Raw genomic sequence first — 19225 nt, 5'->3', positions numbered from 1 at the left:
CAAACATCAATAAGTAATGATCGAGGTCCAATAGTACATAGCAATGAGGGAAGGAATCGATAATTTGACTTAATAAATTGTTGTAATTACCTTAGTGTTTATTGATTAAGAGCATTGGTGTCGTTTGAAGTGTCTGGATTCAGCAGATCAACGAACTCCTGCTCAATCCTGTCCAACCCACCAGGAATGATGAGAGAATGGAGTGGTTTTCCAAAGTCCTTCTGGCATGCATCACCCATGGTGCAATAAGTTATCTGCTCCGTGGGAGATCCGAATCTACAGATTGCAAATATTTTTGATTCTCTGGTTAGCACTGAGGACCTGCAGATATCAGCTGCCTCAAGGATGTGGGTTACAGCCTCGTTCACACTCATGAAGCGCTCTTCATCTGTTTTTATGTCCAGCAGGCATAATGTGTGCAATTTATTTTCAATGTTTTGAACAATATTTGTGTAGAAGCTTGTTGGCTTCCATGTATCTGTGAAGTATGGGATGGTGACTACCCGTCCGAATGAGTATGAGTAGAGTCCGCAGCAGCCCATGACATTTATTATTGATGCATTATGGATTATTTCAGCATGAACGCCTTGCTCCTTTGCCCTTATCAATATGTCTGTATGTGTTGTTGCGAATAACGGCGTCCCTACAACAAGTAAAGACACATTACACTGAGTAGCCTGCATGATTATTTGATCGGTTTGTTCAACGGTTTCTCTGTTTGCGATTTTTATTTCTTTGCCAACCATGGACTCAAGATCATGGATCGGCTCGTTCAGGATTGATGTGTAGCCTTCCAGATATACATGTGTGCTGTTCCTAACAGCATCGAGCCCCCTGAGCGATATGTCCTTGTATGAGTGCAATCCAATTCCAATTAGATAGAGCATGGGGCTATATTGGCATGTTGGTTTATGAGCCCTGAATGAGTGGAAAGACGCATCAGGCTGTAAATGATATGTATGCCAAATCTATTGACGGAGTGCCATTCATGATGTATTCGACGTTGGCGATTGTAGTGATTGTGATGTCTGTATATGTTTCACAATCGTTGGTTATTTTCAGCCTGATCCCAATGTATATGGCCATGTCTATTGGATCGAAGACACCTTTGATTACTTTGATTGTGATTCTAAGTTTGCTTGCGGTGCTTGCGCTGTTGATTTTGACCAAGAAATCAATACAATAAATGTTTATGCCGATGTGTGTTGATGATGGTAAAATAATGGTGAAGTAGTGATGTGAATGACAGTGTTCAAATAAAGGTATTTAATGCAATCATGATGATGTTTCTTGTGTATTATTTATGTTAGTGACAGTGTGCCTATGCTTGTGGATTGAAAATGAATATGTTTTCTGGAAAGCAATAGAAAAACACAGCGGAGTCTAGAAAAATAAGGCTATTTATTGTATTGCAATTGGTAATGCATGGGTGTAAAGAAATACACTGATAAGGCACAGATTGTCTTGAAGGGATGCCTTGATGAGGCGCTTGCAAATAACAACAATTTTGTTGAGCCGGAGCATCTTCTGAAGGTTATTTTGAATGATTCGGAGAATGTGCTGTGCAGTACTTTGACTCCTGACGAGCTGAGCGAGATCAAAGTTGCTGTTGCACGCAGAATAGGTGGGTTTGCGAAGCAATACAGTTGTACTGAACCTAGGGTTGGAGAGGCACTTGGAAGAGTTGTGTTGGCGGCAGAAGGCGTGAGAGACGAGTATGTTTCTATAAATGTGCTTGTGTTGAAGCTGCTTGAGACAAAAAGCATATGCGAGCTGATTAGAAATGTTGAAGAGGTTAGGAAAAGAGTTGAGGAGCACACGAGAGGCAAGAAGTTTGATTCGAGGAATTCCGATGAGATGGAGGGTGCAATATCGAAGTTTGCCGTAGACATGGTTGAGCAGGCAAGGCAGAATGTGTTCGATCCTGTTATTGGAAGAGATGAGGAGATAAGACAGGTGATTGAGATTTTATCTAAGAAGACGAAGAGCAATGCGATTTTAGTGGGTAAGCCTGGAGTGGGAAAGACAGCGATAGTGAATGGGATTGCACAGATGATAGCGAATGGAGAAGCACCGACGCTGCAGGGCGTTAGGATATACAATGTTGATGTTGGGTCGATGGTTGCTGGGACTTCGCATCGAGGAGATTTTGAAGAAAGGCTGAAGAAGCTTGTGAAGGAGGCAGAGAGCATGCCTGGAGTGATTATTTTTATTGATGAGATTCATATTGTTCTTGGTGCAGGCAAGACAGATGGGGCGATGGATGCAGCAAATATGCTGAAGCCTGGACTTGCGGCAGGAACCATCAAGTGCATTGGTGCAACAACACACGATGAGTATAGAAAGTATGTTGAGAAGGACCCAGCGTTTGAGAGAAGGTTTGTACAAGTGGTTGTACGAGAGCCATGTATTGAGGACTCTGTGACAATGCTGAGAGGGCTTAAGGAGCGATTGGAGGCGTATCATGGGGTGAAGATAGCGGATAGTGCGCTTATGTATGCAGCCACAGCATCGAAGAAGTATATATCGAATAGGAGGCTGCCTGATGTAGCGATTGATCTGATTGATACGGCATGTGCAAGTGCAGTGATTGCGCTTGAAAGCGAACCACAGGAGATTTTGAATGCAAGGGCGAAGGCATGGTCGCTTGAGCTTGAGAAGGCAAGCCTGGAGATTGATCTGAACAGGGAAAAGGATGAGCAGACAATGCGCAGGCTTGAGAGTGTGACAGAGAAGATAGAGGAAGTGAAGAGGAGCTTACAGCCGATGGAGGAGGCATACATGAAGGATAAGAGCTACATAATTGAGGCAAAGAAGTTGAAGAAGAAGCTTGAGGATACGAGACTTAGGCTGGCACAGGCTGAGAGGGACAGAGACACGTACCTGGCGTATGACCTGAAGACCAATGTGATTCCTGTGATTGAAAGTGAGATTAAGCGACTTGAGACGGTTGAGGTCATTCTCCCAGTGAATGTTGCAGAGGTGATAAGCAGATGGACAGGGATTCCAGTGAAGAGGCTTACGCTGAAAGAGAATGAAAGGCTTCTGGAGATGTCTCAAAGAATAAAGCAACGGATATTTGGCCAAGATCATGCGGTGGACAGCATTGTTGACTCGATCCTACAGTCGAGAGTTGGACTGAGCAGGGAAGACAAACCTATTGGTGCGTTTCTTCTTCTTGGGCCGACTGGAGTAGGAAAGACCGAGCTTGCGAAGGCGATTGCAGCAGAGCTGTTTGATGACGAAAAGAACATGCTTGTGCTTGATATGAGCGACTATGGAAACGAAATGAGTATTACGAAGCTGATTGGAGCGTCTGCAGGATATGTGGGATACAACGAGGGAGGAGCGCTTACTGAACCTGTGAAGAGCAAGCCATACAGCGTGATATTGCTAGATGAGGTTGATCTTGCACATCAGACGGTTCTGAATGTGTTATACCAGCTGCTGGACGAGGGCAGAGCTACTGATGGGAAGGGAGTCACAGTAGACTTCAGAAACTGTGTGTTGATTATGACGTCTAATCTTGGACAAGAGGTGATAATGAGATCGAATGTGATGACTACTGAGGACAGGAAAGAAATGGAAAGGCTTGTGCTGCACAGGTTTGGGCCACCGCTTGTGAACAGGATCGATGATGTGATCTACTTTAACAAGCTTGGCAAGGACAGCATGTATATGATTCTTGAGTATCAGCTTGACCAGCTCAACAAGAGGCTGGAAGAGAAAGGAATGGCTCTCAGGATTTCTGATGCGGTGAGGGACGATGTGGTTGAGAAGGCGCATTCCTCGGTGTATGGGGCACGCCTGTTGAAGAGGTTTATCCAATCGAACTTTGTTCATGCATTGACGAAAATTATGCTGATGAGAAGCAGTGAAGATTTGATCTATGTTGAGTGCACACATCCTTCTGAGATGGCCGAAGGGATTCAGATAGCAGAATATGTGTATAAAGTGGTGCCCAGGTGAAAAAATATCTGATGCAGCGAGAAGATGCACCTAACAGTGTGAGAAGGACGAGTGTTATTTGATGCAATTGAATAAAAATCTTTGAAGTATATATTGATAAGAGTGTTTTAAAGGTTGATGATATTTATGATGTTGTTGATTTGAAGTATGTATTTATGAGGTGCTGATATGTTGATGAGGTGAAAAGCAGTGCGATGAAAATTATGGATTGAGAAGATCCCGGATGGCTGTGTTCCTCAGGGATCCCTGGATAGAGAAGAGCATTGGCGAGCAGCTTCGAGGATGGACAGGACCTGTGTCTGTGAAGCAACGCATGTCATTCAATGCACAGATGATTGACGTGTATGAAAAGCGAAGTGATGGATCGATTAGCGTATGCATTTCTGATGCAAAACATTTTATTGCAGCAGTACTAAGCTACGAAGCAGTTGAAGAGTTTAACAAGGATGTAGCCTGTAGGATTGAGGATGTGAAAGGATGTTATGTGACTGTGGATATGTTCTGGTATGAGTATTGCAGTGAGAGAAAGATGTTTTTTGCATTTATTCGAGAGTTTACATACTGTGGAGGAGAATGTGATGTGTGGGGAGAGCCTACAGATACGAATAGTTCAGAACAGCTGAGAAGCCTACATCTTTCATGGATTTATTTGCCATTCAGAACTGAGGAGTTATATATCCATAGAGCAGCAGTACATGGGCTTGATGAGATAGCGACGATGACTAGATCAAACGATGACTTCTGTGGAGAGCAATGCGAAAGATGCTTACTGTTGATAAATCATCGGCATTCTAGAGCGGATGCACAATGTGAGTTGGTCAACATTAAGGAATATGCATATGTAGATGATGATATAATTGATATGAATGAACAAGTGCATGAAGGTATTGAATGTGGAATGGAAGGCATGGCGCATGAATATATGGTGAATACGAATGTAGAGCATAATCATACAATTGACATAAATATAGAGCATAATCATACACTTGGCATGAATGTAGATCATAAAAATAAGCATATAAAGAGTAGAAACAGTAATGCATTCGAAAAGTGCTTTATTGACATGTGTTCAGATAGTGATGATGCGTTGGATTCCTGGCATACATCATGCAGTGCCAGTGAGGCAGATCATGTCCACAAATGATTGCACTTGCAGCAGAGATAAAAAATACTTAATGCAACGTCGTCTTCATCGTCTCTTGATTGGAAGTAGATTCCCTTGTTGAAGCCACACTTTGCACAATCGATCTTGACCTGTGGGAGTGTTGGATCTTGCAGCAGATCCTTTGCATAAACTTCCATTGCTTTGTGCTTAGTCCTGAAGCTTTTTGAATAAAGACAGTGCGATTTTGTTTCCTGGATGTGCTCGCAGTTTTTGCATGCCATCAGAAGTGTGTTTTCCTGAGAGTCTTCTTTTGGATAGAGCAGGTTGTTGCATTCTCTGCAAAACCGGTCTGATGGTATGATTTCCATGCAGGGGCTGGAGATGAGTGTGTTGAATGCGAAGCATGAGTGGATTTGATGAAAGTTGCAGACCCCTGGGATGCAGAACGACGAGGAGTTCTTTGTTGGAGACGAGGGGTCGTCTGACACGTCTTCTGATCTTGAGCTGGTAATTAACAAGGTTCCTGAGCGTGGGGAAGAGCATAAAGAGGATGCGGCAGGGCAGAGTATATTGGATTATGACATAGATATTTTTACAGACAAGCCATGGAACAAGCCTGGAGCAGACATTACGGATTACTTTAATTATGGATTTAACGAGATGACGTGGAAGGAATACTGCAGCATGCAGAGGAGAAAGAGCGAGTTTACACTTGGCAGTGAAGATTGGGCGGATGGCCGGTATAGTGGGGTGCAGAGAGGATTCAGTGAGATCAAGAGGGAAGGAGAAGGCGGACGTAAGGAGAAGAGCAAGAAGTCAAGACGAGAAGAGCGAGATGGAAGGTCACGGACGGATAGACCAAGAAGGGGACGAGGAAGAGGAGGAAGAAGCAAGAGTGATAAGGAAGAAAGAGATGGAAGACGAAGGGAGATGCAGAGGGAGAATGGAAGACGCATGTAGCTGTGAGTAGATCTGTGTAGTATTATGAATGTGAAGTGATTAGAGAATAACTGATTTAAGCATGGAAGAGTAGATGATAATGAAGGATGAAGCCTAGTTGAATTGAGAAAGTGATGAGTTAGTGCTATGGTATGAGAAGAATTGATTTAAAGATGAATGAGTGATAACAATATATATATGCTTTGAGTAATGGAATGCAGTGGCATTTATGAGGCATTAAGGACACAAATAGGTAAAATTTTGCACCCCGAGCGATGGGAGCAGTTAACTATCTGATGGAGATCCACAGACGCAAGCAGTCTGATGTGATGAGGTATTTACTTAGGATTAGGGTGTGTGAGTATAGGCAGCGAGGAGAGTGCTTCCGAGTTGAGAAGCCGACGTTTCTTGATCGGGCAAGAAGCCTTGGATACAAAGCAAAGCAGGGATATGTGTTGTATGTGGCACGAGTGAAGAAGGGGAACTTGAAGAGAAACTATCACAATGGAAACACACGAGGAAAGTGTGTGAATGCGGGGATTGCTCAGATCAAGCCTTCGCAGAGGAAGCAGGTGAATGCGGAGATGGTGGCAGGAAAGAAGTGCTCGAATCTCGGGGTATTGAATTCTTACTGGATTGGACATGATGCAGCGTATAAGTACTATGAGGTGATAATGGTTGACAGGCATCACATGGCAATAAGGAATGATCCGAAGATCAATTGGATTTGCAGGCCTACGATGAAGCATAGGGAATGCCGAGGACTTACGTCTGCAGCTAAGAAGAGCAGAGGACTTGGGAAGGGAGTTCGATACAACAAGTCTAAGGGAGGCTCTATGCGGGCATGCTGGAGAAGAAGGAACACGCTGGTTCTGCAGAAGTATCGTTGATATTAAACCTTGGTGCTTTGATTGTGTTTTGCGATGTTTTAAACAAACTTTTTTGATGGGAAAGCAGAAATTTTATGCAACAACAGGGGCCATTGAGGCGATGGAGGAGGGAACACAAAGACATGAATTGAAAGATGTGTTTGAGAGAACCGATCCGAAGTGTCTGAACAAAGAATTTGTGAACGAGACGATACAGAGGATGAGGAAGACGTGTGTGATAGAGCCTGTAGAGATTGCAAGGGCGATATTGTATCTTGCGGATTTTCCAGAGAAGGACTGGGACTTGGGAGGGATAGTTGGGTCGATCAAGAGCAATCTTGAAGAGATGAACTGGCGGGATGTGTATTTGTGTCTTGCTGAGTTGAAGTTTGGAGTTTGGACGCATGAGTCGCTTTATCTGATTATTGATTGTTGGATGCATGTGAGTGGAATCAACACGATGCCTTATGAGATTTTTTTTAGCAGATGGAATGACGAGAAGGCGCAGGTGAATTTTCTGCGGTTGATTATTGAAGGGGATGAGAGACGTGTGCAGCTTTATTCGAATGTGTTTTTCCGACGGATAGTTGCGTCTGATGAATCTCGGGGGCATCGGTTCAAGAATGTGGTGGCATATGAGAGTATGTTTAATTGTGTGCAGCTGTTTGAGTGCATTGGGATGCTTGAATCTGTGGAGCTGATTGAGTTAATAGCAAGGAAGTCACCTGAGTGGTGTGTGATGGGGCTTGGACATATACAGCCGATGTTTATGAAAATTTTTGACGATCTTGTGTTAGGTTTTGCACGTGGGGCACCGAACAGTTTTGTGCTGCACATTTTGTTTAAGAATCACGGAAGCCTGATGTTACAGAAGGCAGTGATGCTGCAGAGGGAGGGAGTAGCGATATCTAAGATACTGGATGTGTTTCTTGAGAATAAGATGTTGCCAGCGGTTTCTGAGCTGCTTGAACCGGTAGAACTTTGTTTTGATATTCTTGTGCTGAGCTCTGTGCGAGATCATTTGAACCTGACGATATGGCTGTCGAACAATCTGACGACACGGAGGGATGAGTTTGTGAAGTTGGTTGTGAGGTATCTTGGAATGAAGGTGGCGAGGTCGAGAGAGGTTGATAAGATGTTTCCATTGACAATAGAGATATTTGGTACGTTTATGAGGATAACGGAGCAGTTTATGAAGATCCTGAAGCCTGAGACAGTGATGATTTACAATGAGTTTAAGCAAGGACTGCCTCAGGGATTGAGGATGCAGAAGACAAGAGACATGAAGGTTGAGGAGGAAGCAAGTAATTTTATTTCACAGATAATTAACTCACAGAGAGGGATTGAAAGCAGCATCAGTCAGATCAAGGAGTTTTTGAAAGAAGAGGGAGTGAACAAGGAACTTGCGTCGAAGATTTTTTCTGCGCTGCTTGAGAACTACAGTTCTCTATATAAGCTTCCGAACTCTGATTTGATTGCACAGCTGTATGGAGGCCTGATTAAGGAGGAGATATTTCCAAAACCTTATAGAAGGGTAGCGGTGGAGTATATCAAGGGCTCGCTGAAGTATCCTGAGAATGATCGGGAGTATTCGTTTGGATTTAAGTGTCTGGAGGTGTTTCTACCGCAGCATTCGTCGATTCTTGGGGAGATTGAGGAAATTGAAAGTGTGCGTAGCAATTTGGTGAAGAAGGAGCTTGTTCTTATTGATTCTGAGATGCATCCTACGGTTGGGTTTGATGATGTGATGAGGTTGGTATTTAAAGAGAGATGTAAGATGAATGGAGGCGTGGAGAGAATAGTTGATGCGATTGAGGAGAGAACAAAGAAGGCTGAGTTTAGTAAGGAGTGGATGAATGAGATGATGAATGAGTATGATGTTGATGAAGAGCAGGTGGTGCTAGCAATGATATATGAGATTGGAAGCAAAAGAAGGAAAGTAAATGATAGAATGATTTGTGAGGTTGTAGAGAGGATGGGGAATGAGTTTATGATGCACTTTGTAAAGAGGATGCTGGAGGTTATGAAGATATTGCTGGATTACAGATGTGAAGGAGAGATAGAGATATCTAAGGTAGCAGGAGAGATTCTTGGGAAGCAGCTGCTTGAGAAGAACCGAATAGTGACGCTTGATCAGTTTGATTTCAAGAGGTTTGTGGTGAAGAGTGTTGAATGCCGGAGGATATTATTTGGAGTTACGTTTGTGAGTAATTTTTTGAAGCAGGGAAGAGAAGGGCTTGTATTCAGACCTTGGAATCCGTGGATGATGGGAATATTTGGATTATTGTGTGAGGTTTACAGCTGTACGCTAAGACCTGTGCGTGAGGAGATCCGGGCGATGTTTGAGTATTTTGGAGTTGAGTTGAGTCCGAAGCCATTTAAGAGTTTTGGGCTTAGATCGAAGAAGTATTTGGCGGAGTATGTGGTTGATGAGGGAGATGTAGTGATGAGGCATGTGATATTCCTTGCGCTTGACCTGAGTGTTCGAGAGATATCACAGCCGATAATTGAGAAGGCGTGTTCAGTGGCAATAAAGACAGGAATGGAGCTATTTAAGAGCGTGGCCGTTGAGAAGGGGAATGAGTATGTGTTATTTAGAAACATGGTTGTGAATCTGACTAGGTTTCTGTGCTTTGTGTCTGCGCAGGAGCCAATTAAGGCATGCATATCTGGAAATGTGTCTTATTTTATGAAGCTATGCTCGCTGGAATTTTCGACGGAAAAGGTGTTTAAGATAGCTACTGAGAATCAGGAGGTGTGTTGTGAGTTGATACAGAAAGCGGGAGTGTCGCGAGTGAGTGAGTCCATCAATGCGTACTACAACGAGCTTGTGTACAGCACGGGTCGACAGCAGCATGTGTGGTTTGAACTGTTGCAGGATCCTGGACATATTGAGAATATTGTGATCAAGCCTGTTGAGAATGGGGAGTATCAGGAGATCAAAACACATCTAGTGCAGTTGAGTAAGAAGATTCCTTATTCGAAGAAGAATGTGATTGCGGATGAGTGGCATGGATTAGTAGGGGATGACAGGGAGGCAGTGTTTAATAGGATTGTGAGGAGCATTGATGAGTATGAGGATAAGGACGAGGAGTGCATAAGGCTGTGTAGATACATTACTGGGCACCTGATCAAGAGCGGAAGCAAGGATGACTTTTTGTTTGAGTGTATGGAGAAGATGTTTAAAGTGTCGCATAAGACACAGAAGGAGGTGATAGGATGGCTTATATATTCTAATGATCCACGGAAGTTCAGTGTGAATCTTGTTAGTAAGTTTATTGAACATAATCTGATTAATGTTGTTGAGTATGACCAGGCATTGTCGAAGATTCCGAGCACTGAGACTAATCTTGATTTTGTGATAAATCTGCTGACGTCTTTGATAACTGCTGAGGTGCATGTATGCACGGTGTATGACTTTATCTGCACTCTTGAGATGCTTGCCGGACATAGTGACAATGGAAAGGTTTTTGACTTTTTCCAGAGGATTGGGAACTTTATGATGCATATTGATGGAAAGGGAGTGCCTGAGTATGAGGAGTATGTGAGGATAAGCAGGTTTAGTGCGGTGCCTGAGCAACACCTTCCTGAGTTTATGGAGCGTGTTGGATATCCTGAAGCGTTGGATGTGAGATCGGCATTTAAGGTGTCTTGGGACCATTTTATAAGATATAACCGGATTCCGACGCTGTACTGCTATTTGAAGATTGATTTGTTGGCTGTGCTTGTGAAGAGCCGGCTTTATGAATGCCTGAAGGAGAGTCTTTGTGTATTTGTTGAGGCTTATCGAAAGAGGAATTATTTGTTTTTCAAGATGTACACGCGATTTGTGCTGAAGATACTTGATGAGATTGAGGAGAATGGAGTGAACCGGAGCCTTGTGTATTCGTTTCTTGAGGTGTTGTATCCTTCGAAGGTGCCTGCGTTTACGTCGTTTTTTGTGGAGATTGTGAATCACACGTATGTACAGAGGTACTTTGAGTGTGAGGATGGTCTATGGATTGCAATGGAGGTGTTGAGATGTGGGATATATAGTGGAAGGCTTGCGCATCGGATCAACCAAGCAATGGGCTTTTTGAAGACAACAGGATGGGTTAGGACGTATTCGTCGTATCTGTCTTATAGCTGTCCGCCAGAGTACCCGCATCTGAAGAATTTGATAAATGCAAGCAGGGACCGAGTGATTGCAGCAGAGAACCAGAATTCGTTCTTCAGATTAAGGACGGCACTGCAGAACAAGACATCTGTGAAGTTAACTGATCTTGGGATAGGAAAGAATCTGTGGATGTATTTGATTGACAACCTGAACGAGATGGATGAAATATCGATGATGGCGGTTGAGAGCATTAAGTTTATGATGGAGAGGAAGATGCATGCGGAGGAGATTCTGACGATGCTTTGGATCCGCATGAAGGCTGGGGATGTGCCTGAGGCGCTTTTAGCCTGCTATAATGAGATGCAGATGTTTGATAGCAGCCGGGTGTTTTTAAGGACTCTTGAGGGTCATGGACAATAAAACTGTAGAGTAGATGAGGTGAGTGTTAGCCATTAATCTGGCTGTTTTGAAGCCCATGGAGCAGTCTGACGAGCTGATTCGTAGGATACTTGATGAGAGAGCGCTAGAGGCGCTTGGGACACTGAAGCATGTGAGCAAGGAAAGGGGAGAGCAGCTGCAGAGGGCGCTTGTACAGCATTTTTATGCAGTACGCCGACCAATATGCTATGAAGAGTATGCTGATATTGCAAAGAGGATTGGAGATGAGTGCACGAAGGCGTCTGTTGATATTCGACGAAAGGGGAGTTTTTTTGATTTAGACGAGCTGTGAGAGTAAGTCTGATGTTAGTGTTGATGAACGAAGTATTAAAGGTATTTTCTTTATTGAAGGTTGATATCCACTTTTCTTAAAAGCCTGATATGTTTTGTTCTTTATAGTTAAATAAATTTAAGAATTATGCAAATGATTACTTTACTATGCAAGATTATTTTATTATGTAAATGATTACTTTATTATTTAGATAACTATTTTATTATGCAAGATTATTTTTGAGTGTTTGTTCTCTACATCTCCAGAGACTTGTGGTATGCGAGTATTTTTGAATGGTTTTTGTAATGGAATGTGATTACAAAGTTGATTTCGAGTGCGGCCTTAAGCTCGTTGATAATTTGTACGCATTCTGAGTTTGAAGGAAGGTTTTTTGACCAGATGCTGAGTTTGAACTTGTTATCCTTGTGGATCCCGACTATACCAGTTGGGACGAATGTCTTGAAGTATCCAGTACACAGGCAGATCAGTATTCTTTCGAAGTATCTTTGAGCAACCTCCTTTTTGAGCATTAGACTCCAATCGCAACCATTCATGTTGTTTTCATCTTCCCAAACTGGATTGATGCCTTCCTTGAAGATGTTTATGTAGAACTGCTTATCTGTTGTGTCGAAGTTCTTCAGATGATGAAGAAGGTATGAGACGTGTTCCTGAGTTTCTAAGGTGCATATACTCTTGAGGTTTTTTTCATATGTGTCCTTTGAAACGCCATCGCCTGAGTCGTCGATAACCTTTAATGTGACGTGGAACTTCGAAGATAGCTTGTTCATGGGGCGATTGTTGGTTAAAAATTTAGCAGTGCAAGGCAGATTATGCAGTAGAAATTTGCTATCCACAGCCTGATGCGATTGATTCGATTTTCCATACCCTTTGGGTGATCATTGCAATTGGACAATGACCATATTAATGTAATGTGTAGCTAATAACCTTTATTTAGAATGTGGATACATAATAACGGTTAATTTTCTCCCCATAGATGATACAGACGAGTGTTGTTACAAATGTTAAAAATCAAAATATAGATGGATTAGAAGATGAAGAACTAGATGGACATATTGAAGGATCTGACAGAATGGATGATACGGTGGCGATCGAGATGGAACGTATTGATGAGACTTATGAGATCAAGAATTCATATGCAAGGGATCGAAAGAAGCCAGCGCATCTTCTTGATGGGCATATGTTTGTGAAACGTGGGGAAGTGAATGCAATACTAGGACCCAGTGGAAGTGGAAAGACTACGATGATGACCATGGCAGGATGCATGTGTGATTATAGTATAAGCACGTATGGTGAAGTAAGATTTAATGGAAAGAAGAAGCATAAACTGGATCATGCGCTGGATATTGCATATATGCCTCAGCATGATGATCTGGAGTTGCTATCTGAGCTGACAGGACGAGAGTTTATCCAATTCACTGTTGCTAAGAGTATGACAGATGAGAAGCGGAATGGAATGACAGATGAGGAGATTGTAGAAGACATAATCAATACATTTAATATGAGAGAATTTACAAATCGTCCTCTTAGGAAACTGTCTGGAGGACAGCGGCAAAGGATCAGGATTGCAGAAGTGCTTGTGCGAAGGGCAGCGTATACATTCTTTGACGAGCCTACTACGGGATTGGATGCAAATACTGCGCCTAATATTATCAAAGCGATTAAGAATTATGCAGAGAAGCACAACATAGGGGTGGTGATATCGATACATCAGCCGTCGGATTCGATGTGTAAGGAATTTCATAATATTTTTATTATGGCTGAGGGAGTTACGGTATATGGAGGATTGTATGGAAACAGCCTTTTTGAATGTCTTGACAAAGAAGCCATGGAGCTACAGGAGCAGGAAGCAATTGAAAGAGGAGAAAGGAATGACAATCCAGTTAGGATTGCGTATACTGATGAAATATGTAAAAGCGGGATTTCTATGCCTGACTTTATTGCATCGATTACGTCTAAGGAGGTATCGCATTATAAGAATGAAGATCTACAAAGACAGAAGGAAGTGATTGGAAGATTAATTAAGGCCAAGAGGAAAAGAGCGATTGAAAGAGCAGAAGAGTATAATACAGTGATTGGAGTGAAAGATTACGATTGTGACATGAAGCCCAGTATATCACAAGTATGGAACAACATTGTGACTGGAATAAAGGTGTATTTGAGTAAAGCGGGCGTCATTCAAAGGATGTTTCTTACTTCTTTGTTTGTTTTGGGGACGATAATCATTACATATGCAATGTTTAAGCAGAAAGTGAAGTATGTAAATGGGATTGAAATGATAATGACAAAAACAACCCCTGAACAGAAATTTACAGATACATTTATGGGCATACATACAGTATCTACTGAAGGCATTATAATGGGCATTGAGCCAAAGGGTTTGCGCATGTTGATTGGATTTACTAAAGCGACCAACATGATGGTATTGTTCGCGCTGATGTCGATTGGGGTGTATTTGTATATTAAGCAGATGCTTAGGTACATTTCAAGGGATGGAAAGATAAGGAGGTCAAGCCCTGTGAACACTTATCTATCGATGCTGCTTTTCCATGCATGTACGATGGGATTGTTTATAACCATAGTTATATTTTCTATGGTTGTGATATGCACTAAGAAAACGTCGATAGAGTTTAGTGTATTGGAGTACCTTAAGTTTTTTGGATGGATATATGGATGGGTGATGCTGACTTTTCATCAGTTGCTGTTTTTATGTACTACGCTTAACCTAGAAGGAGGGTCTCCTGGTGCTATGGCTACGATAGGAAAAATAGTATTTTTCTGCATAGCCTTTATAGCATTTTTTGAAGGAATTGTTGGACCAATACTATCTGGTTTACTTAAGAAGTTTATGGATATAGCTCAAATCTTTCCAAAAGAAACCGCCGGAAATATTTTAAAGCTTACTTTTAAGAGTTGGCTGGGCAGGATAGCTACTGGAGATGACAACATAGTGGATGTAAGTGGAGAGACGATGTCGATTCCCAATTTGATACCGCCACTACGATGTACGTTTTTTACAGGTTTTGGTTTTTTGCCATCGTGGTTACTGCAAATATTGCGATGGGTTTGGATGTTTTTGACGCCTATCAACACGTTTCTGAACTATGCAAAGTATAGTTTACTGCCTGCTGAAATCCAAGATGTAGTTGTAAAAAATTCCGGAACTATTTATGGGACGATTCATCCAAATATAAGGTCGCTGGGATATGCGTTTTTCTCTGCATTTGGATTTGCGGTGTTTATGATTGGGTTTTTGTGCGTATCGACGTGTTTTATAATACGAAATCTGTTGAATGATTGCACGCACAACCAAAGAATTGAAATCGCCGGGAATGATGGTAAGAAGCAGGTAATTGAAGAGAAAAGAAAAGGTGGAGAAGAACAGCAAAATCAAGGAGAAAAGGACGATGAAAATGAAAATGAAATTGATGAAAACCAAGAAGAACAGGAAAATGAAATCAAGGAAAGTACGAAATCTTGGTTTTCACGCTCAGGGCCATTGTTTGCAAGCGTTTCATTTATATTGGTGCTTTTTGTAGTGGTAAGCATGGTTATTATTCTTTGCATGAATAAGATTTCGAATGGAAATGACAGTAATGTCAAGAAGTACATACATGATGAAACTAAGAAAATAATTATTAACAACTTGAAGGATATAGCAGTAATAACATCTAAGGTTAATCCTGATCTGATTACCAAGATTATTAATAATCACATATCAGAAAACAAAGAAGCAACTGAAGAACAGAACGCGGCAATAACAAACATCAATAGTACAAACCAAGAACAGATAAAGGAAGTGAAGAATTTTGAAAAATCAATACTTCAAATTATGAATGCCAAGATCGATAGTAGGGAGCAGAATGAAAATCTTAAGGATACAAATGATTATCGATGGAAATCGATTGAAGCAAGGGACTATTTTAAAGCTAATATTAAGGTTCTGAAAGAAAATAATGGTATGCAATGGCAAAAAACAGAAAGTAATAATGGGATAGATGATCCGACTTTTGAAACCTTTTTATATAATGCGGACCTCCAAATAGAACCGTTTATAGATGAGTATAAACATAAGCTTGGAAAGAAATTAAACCACAATCTCTTGAACGAACTTAAGGAAAGGAAAAAAGAATATAAGGTTGTTGATGAAATTATTAGTGAGATTAGACAGGATTGTTCTTTAATGAAGGGCATGGATGAATTAACTTTCAAAGCTATTGAAAAGAATATGTCGAGATGCAAGGATGAAATGAAGGAAAATAGAATAATGAAGATTGATCTAGAAAAAGAAATCAAAAGGATTCTGAGTATTGATGATTTGTATTTGCATCATAAAGATAAGATATTTATTTGCTTGATGATGTTTAAAGGAACACGTGATATGGAAGAAATATTTGATATAATCAGGAGCCAGGATGGGTATACTGAAGATATGATTAATCATGCTAAAAAAATGTTTAAAAAGCAAAGGATGATTGACATAGCAGTAGAAAAGATTGGATGTCAATTAAAAGTTCATAATAATTCGTGTGAAGGAATTGCTAAAGAAATCAGTAATGAGATAATAGAGTGTGAGGTTGAAGAGCAAATCAAGGAAGAAAGAAGAAAGGCAGGAGAAATTACACTTAATAAAATTAAATTAGACATTATAAAGCATACAATAATTAATAGGATCAAAAAACAGTCAAAATCAAATAATAACAGTATTAACGAAAAAATATTTAATGATATTCATAACAATGATATAATAAACTTTAAAAGTAATGAAGAAATTGAACTTAATCAAGATAAATATAATAGTTTAAATGGATTTAATAATGAGAAGGAGAAAAATTTGTTATTAGGTATAATTCAGACAGAGATAAACATGCATAATAATGTCAATTCCGTTAAATCAAAGAAGGCAGAACAAGAAAAAAATATTAAATCCGTACTTGAAGAAATTAAAGAAAACGTGAAGAATATAGAGGCGGGTTTAAGTCGTTTTAGACGCGGTGGATTATTGACTACTAGTATAATTAATCAATTTAACAAAAGATGTAATTTAATAAAGAACCCCACTATAGAAGCCATACTCATGATACTTGATGAAGAAATAAGAAAGGAGAAAAATGAAAACTTGAAAAACGAGTTTAATAATAATGGAATAAATTTTAAAAACGTTGAAGAGTATATTAAAGAAGAAGAAATGATTGGTAATGAAAAGATATTTGAAATAATCAGAGAAAAGATCAATGAGGAGAAACCATATGATAAAAAAATACAAAGCGCAGTGAAACAAATACTTGAAAATAATGATGGAGATGAATATGATAAAATAACAGAAGTGATAAAATCAAATCTACAAGAAGGGCGTGTATTTTACAAAAATATAATTGATGGAGATTCTCTTGTTGCAATTAATCAAGATGTTTATTCAAATATATTTCTTAACGCACTTATAAATGCTGAGAATGAGCTTTTTGAGCAAATGCCTTACTTTGTGGTTCAATCGATGATTTTAAGTAAGACAGGAAAGAAGGAAGCTAGCACGAGTCAGATTAATGATTATATTGATGAGAAGTCATCAAACTATAATGAGTATTATGCAGATGCTTTTGAACAGATAGGAGGAATATGTGGGCTGAAAGGAGTATTTAAAGCAGGAGGATATGATTTCTCGCATAGTAAATATTTTGCTAATAGAAACAATTTTGGTGAATCATATACGAAGTTGGTTGATGAACTATATAAGTTTATATCTAATGAGCATTTATCTAATGAGCATATACGTAGTAGTGGAATTGACAAGTGTTTGCGATCAATTGTTGAATTTTCTCAGATTATTAATCCGCAAAAACAGCGGGAAATGCAACAAAAAACAGGTGGTACGCGAAAACTTTATGAAGCTATGGATCCTCGACACAAAGAGCTGTTTGATTTGATGTTGAGCAAGAACTTTTTTGATAAGAATGTAATTAATATAATTGATTATATAAATAAGTATGAAAGTGGTGGTAAGCTTGCAAAAGCAAGCTCTTTTATGAAAAGTATGTCCAATGCCTACCAGACTCTAGACACGCTTTTAAAAGCTGCCGGGAAGAATCAAAATATTGATAAATTATTTAATAGCAAAGAGCTTAATGATGTAATTGGCATGTGTGTGGAATATATTTCGAACAAGCAAAATGAAAGGGTTAATACATGGTATTTACGTGTGTATTATGAGTTTATGGTGAAAGGCTTTAAAACAGAATTGGATAAAATGACTGAAAAGATAAATGAAGAGATAAATGAAAAGAAAATGCCTATGAGTGTCATTGCTAATAAAACACCGGGAAGCAAATCTGGTCAAAAAAATATTCTGAATTATCTTGCCTAGATGGCAGATATGGCAGATACAAATAAATCAGAACATCATGAACATCCGGTTCATGATTAATCAATCTGTGCTCTGAATATATCCATATTTAAAAAGCATTGCTAGTAATATCTAATGAGTAGAAGCGATTATGCAAATCGAAATAGTAAGATGAATGAAGACGACAGTTTATTAGAATTGTTAGGCTGTGCTTATCATGGCAATATTCAATAAAGTATTGGGATTTTAATGGTGTTTTGATGTGTTTAGTAAATATATGTGAAATTGAGAGATATCACAAGATATGTGTGAAATTTGAATTAGTGTAATTTTAATAAATAAAAAAATATTATATATTTGGATTGAGTAGCAGATCTGAGGATGATATTGGAGTGTGTGGAAGAAGATTTTGGTAAAGATGTGATGAGTGATATGGAATGTGCGATTTATGAGCATCATGAGTGCAAAGGAACAGGTTTGTTTGAGCTTTCGTGCCTAATGGATGCATGCGATGATGACGAGATATGCAGAGTTTATATGCGATGCATGAATAATATTAAAAGGCCAATCAGTCCAGATATGTGTATTGACCCAAGACACTTCTATGAAGGAAAGAGCGAGACATGTGCAAATGAGAATAAGATACGTAATGAACAACATGAGATGAACGATATGAATGGTATAAAGATCGATGTACGAATAAAACCATCATTTTCTTATGCACAAATAATAACACAGGCAATATTAACTAGTGAACATGGTAAGCTTACGCTGAATGAGATATATCAATGGATTGAGAATTCTTTTGAGTATTACAAGTATGCAAATCCTGTGTGGAAAAACTCGATCAGGCACAATTTGTCACTGAACAAATGCTTCAAGAAGGTTCCTAGAGATCCTGGTGCACGAGGAAAAGGAGGTAGATGGGCACTTAACCAGGAAGTTCTCACAAATGAAGACACAATCAAGAAGAAAAAGATGTCTAAATGCGATGATGTGATTGACAATACGAGTCATACATTGTGTAAAGATTACAGCGATCCTGAATATGGCTTTTCAGATGAGCAGGATGATGAAGCCAATCATGTTTTTGAAAGAATGACGCCTGAGGATTTGATGAGGCAAATGAATAAATTGATTGCGCCTAGTATTGGCTCAGGCAAAAGTGTAAAATAAATCA

At 39.9% G+C, this 19225-nt stretch overlaps 12 protein-coding genes across 12 annotated transcripts; 9 read left to right on the top strand and 3 right to left on the bottom strand.

Annotated features, from left to right (window-relative positions):
* Positions 1-98: 98 nt before the first annotated feature.
* On the bottom strand, positions 99-887 carry M896_121320 (diphthamide biosynthesis methyltransferase; the record flags this gene model as incomplete). The annotated part of the gene is made up of 1 exon (XM_014707465.1): positions 99-887. The coding sequence occupies one exon, from the start codon at positions 885-887 to the stop codon at positions 99-101; it is 789 nt and encodes a 262-aa protein (XP_014562951.1).
* A 35-nt stretch (positions 888-922) lies between these two features.
* Positions 923-1186, top strand: M896_121310 (uncharacterized protein; the record flags this gene model as incomplete). The annotated part of the gene is made up of 1 exon (XM_014707464.1): positions 923-1186. The coding sequence occupies one exon, from the start codon at positions 923-925 to the stop codon at positions 1184-1186; it is 264 nt and encodes an 87-aa protein (XP_014562950.1).
* Positions 1187-1425: 239 nt separating this feature from the next.
* M896_121300 (ATP binding subunit of chaperone protease) lies at positions 1426-3969 on the top strand (the record flags this gene model as incomplete). The annotated part of the gene is made up of 1 exon (XM_014707463.1): positions 1426-3969. One exon carries the CDS (start codon positions 1426-1428, stop codon positions 3967-3969), a length of 2544 nt encoding a protein of 847 aa, XP_014562949.1.
* A 223-nt stretch (positions 3970-4192) lies between these two features.
* M896_121290 (uncharacterized protein) lies at positions 4193-5113 on the top strand (the record flags this gene model as incomplete). Its single annotated transcript, XM_014707462.1, has 1 exon — positions 4193-5113. One exon carries the CDS (start codon positions 4193-4195, stop codon positions 5111-5113), a length of 921 nt encoding a protein of 306 aa, XP_014562948.1.
* M896_121280 (putative DNA-directed RNA polymerase) lies at positions 5098-5442 on the bottom strand (the record flags this gene model as incomplete). The annotated part of the gene is made up of 1 exon (XM_014707461.1): positions 5098-5442. One exon carries the CDS (start codon positions 5440-5442, stop codon positions 5098-5100), a length of 345 nt encoding a protein of 114 aa, XP_014562947.1.
* Positions 5443-5512: 70 nt separating this feature from the next.
* M896_121270 (subunit of polyadenylation factor I complex) lies at positions 5513-6034 on the top strand (the record flags this gene model as incomplete). Its single annotated transcript, XM_014707460.1, has 1 exon — positions 5513-6034. One exon carries the CDS (start codon positions 5513-5515, stop codon positions 6032-6034), a length of 522 nt encoding a protein of 173 aa, XP_014562946.1.
* A 254-nt stretch (positions 6035-6288) lies between these two features.
* Positions 6289-6903, top strand: M896_121260 (ribosomal protein L15; the record flags this gene model as incomplete). The annotated part of the gene is made up of 1 exon (XM_014707459.1): positions 6289-6903. One exon carries the CDS (start codon positions 6289-6291, stop codon positions 6901-6903), a length of 615 nt encoding a protein of 204 aa, XP_014562945.1.
* A 100-nt stretch (positions 6904-7003) lies between these two features.
* On the top strand, positions 7004-11398 carry M896_121250 (putative negative regulator of transcription; the record flags this gene model as incomplete). Its single annotated transcript, XM_014707458.1, has 1 exon — positions 7004-11398. The coding sequence occupies one exon, from the start codon at positions 7004-7006 to the stop codon at positions 11396-11398; it is 4395 nt and encodes a 1464-aa protein (XP_014562944.1).
* Positions 11399-11453: 55 nt separating this feature from the next.
* M896_121240 (uncharacterized protein) lies at positions 11454-11708 on the top strand (the record flags this gene model as incomplete). Its single annotated transcript, XM_014707457.1, has 1 exon — positions 11454-11708. One exon carries the CDS (start codon positions 11454-11456, stop codon positions 11706-11708), a length of 255 nt encoding a protein of 84 aa, XP_014562943.1.
* A 233-nt stretch (positions 11709-11941) lies between these two features.
* On the bottom strand, positions 11942-12475 carry M896_121230 (translation initiation factor; the record flags this gene model as incomplete). Its single annotated transcript, XM_014707456.1, has 1 exon — positions 11942-12475. The coding sequence occupies one exon, from the start codon at positions 12473-12475 to the stop codon at positions 11942-11944; it is 534 nt and encodes a 177-aa protein (XP_014562942.1).
* Positions 12476-12681: 206 nt separating this feature from the next.
* M896_121220 (putative ABC-like lipid transport protein) lies at positions 12682-18066 on the top strand (the record flags this gene model as incomplete). The annotated part of the gene is made up of 1 exon (XM_014707455.1): positions 12682-18066. The coding sequence occupies one exon, from the start codon at positions 12682-12684 to the stop codon at positions 18064-18066; it is 5385 nt and encodes a 1794-aa protein (XP_014562941.1).
* Positions 18067-18426: 360 nt separating this feature from the next.
* Positions 18427-19221, top strand: M896_121210 (putative transcription factor; the record flags this gene model as incomplete). The annotated part of the gene is made up of 1 exon (XM_014707454.1): positions 18427-19221. One exon carries the CDS (start codon positions 18427-18429, stop codon positions 19219-19221), a length of 795 nt encoding a protein of 264 aa, XP_014562940.1.
* Between the last annotated feature and the right edge of the window lie 4 nt (positions 19222-19225).

This window comes from Ordospora colligata, assembly GCF_000803265.1.
Source record: "Ordospora colligata OC4 chromosome Unknown contig_12, whole genome shotgun sequence".
Taxonomy (NCBI): Eukaryota; Fungi; Microsporidia; family Ordosporidae; genus Ordospora; species Ordospora colligata.
This window is presented reverse-complemented; position numbering and strand designations above follow the sequence as displayed.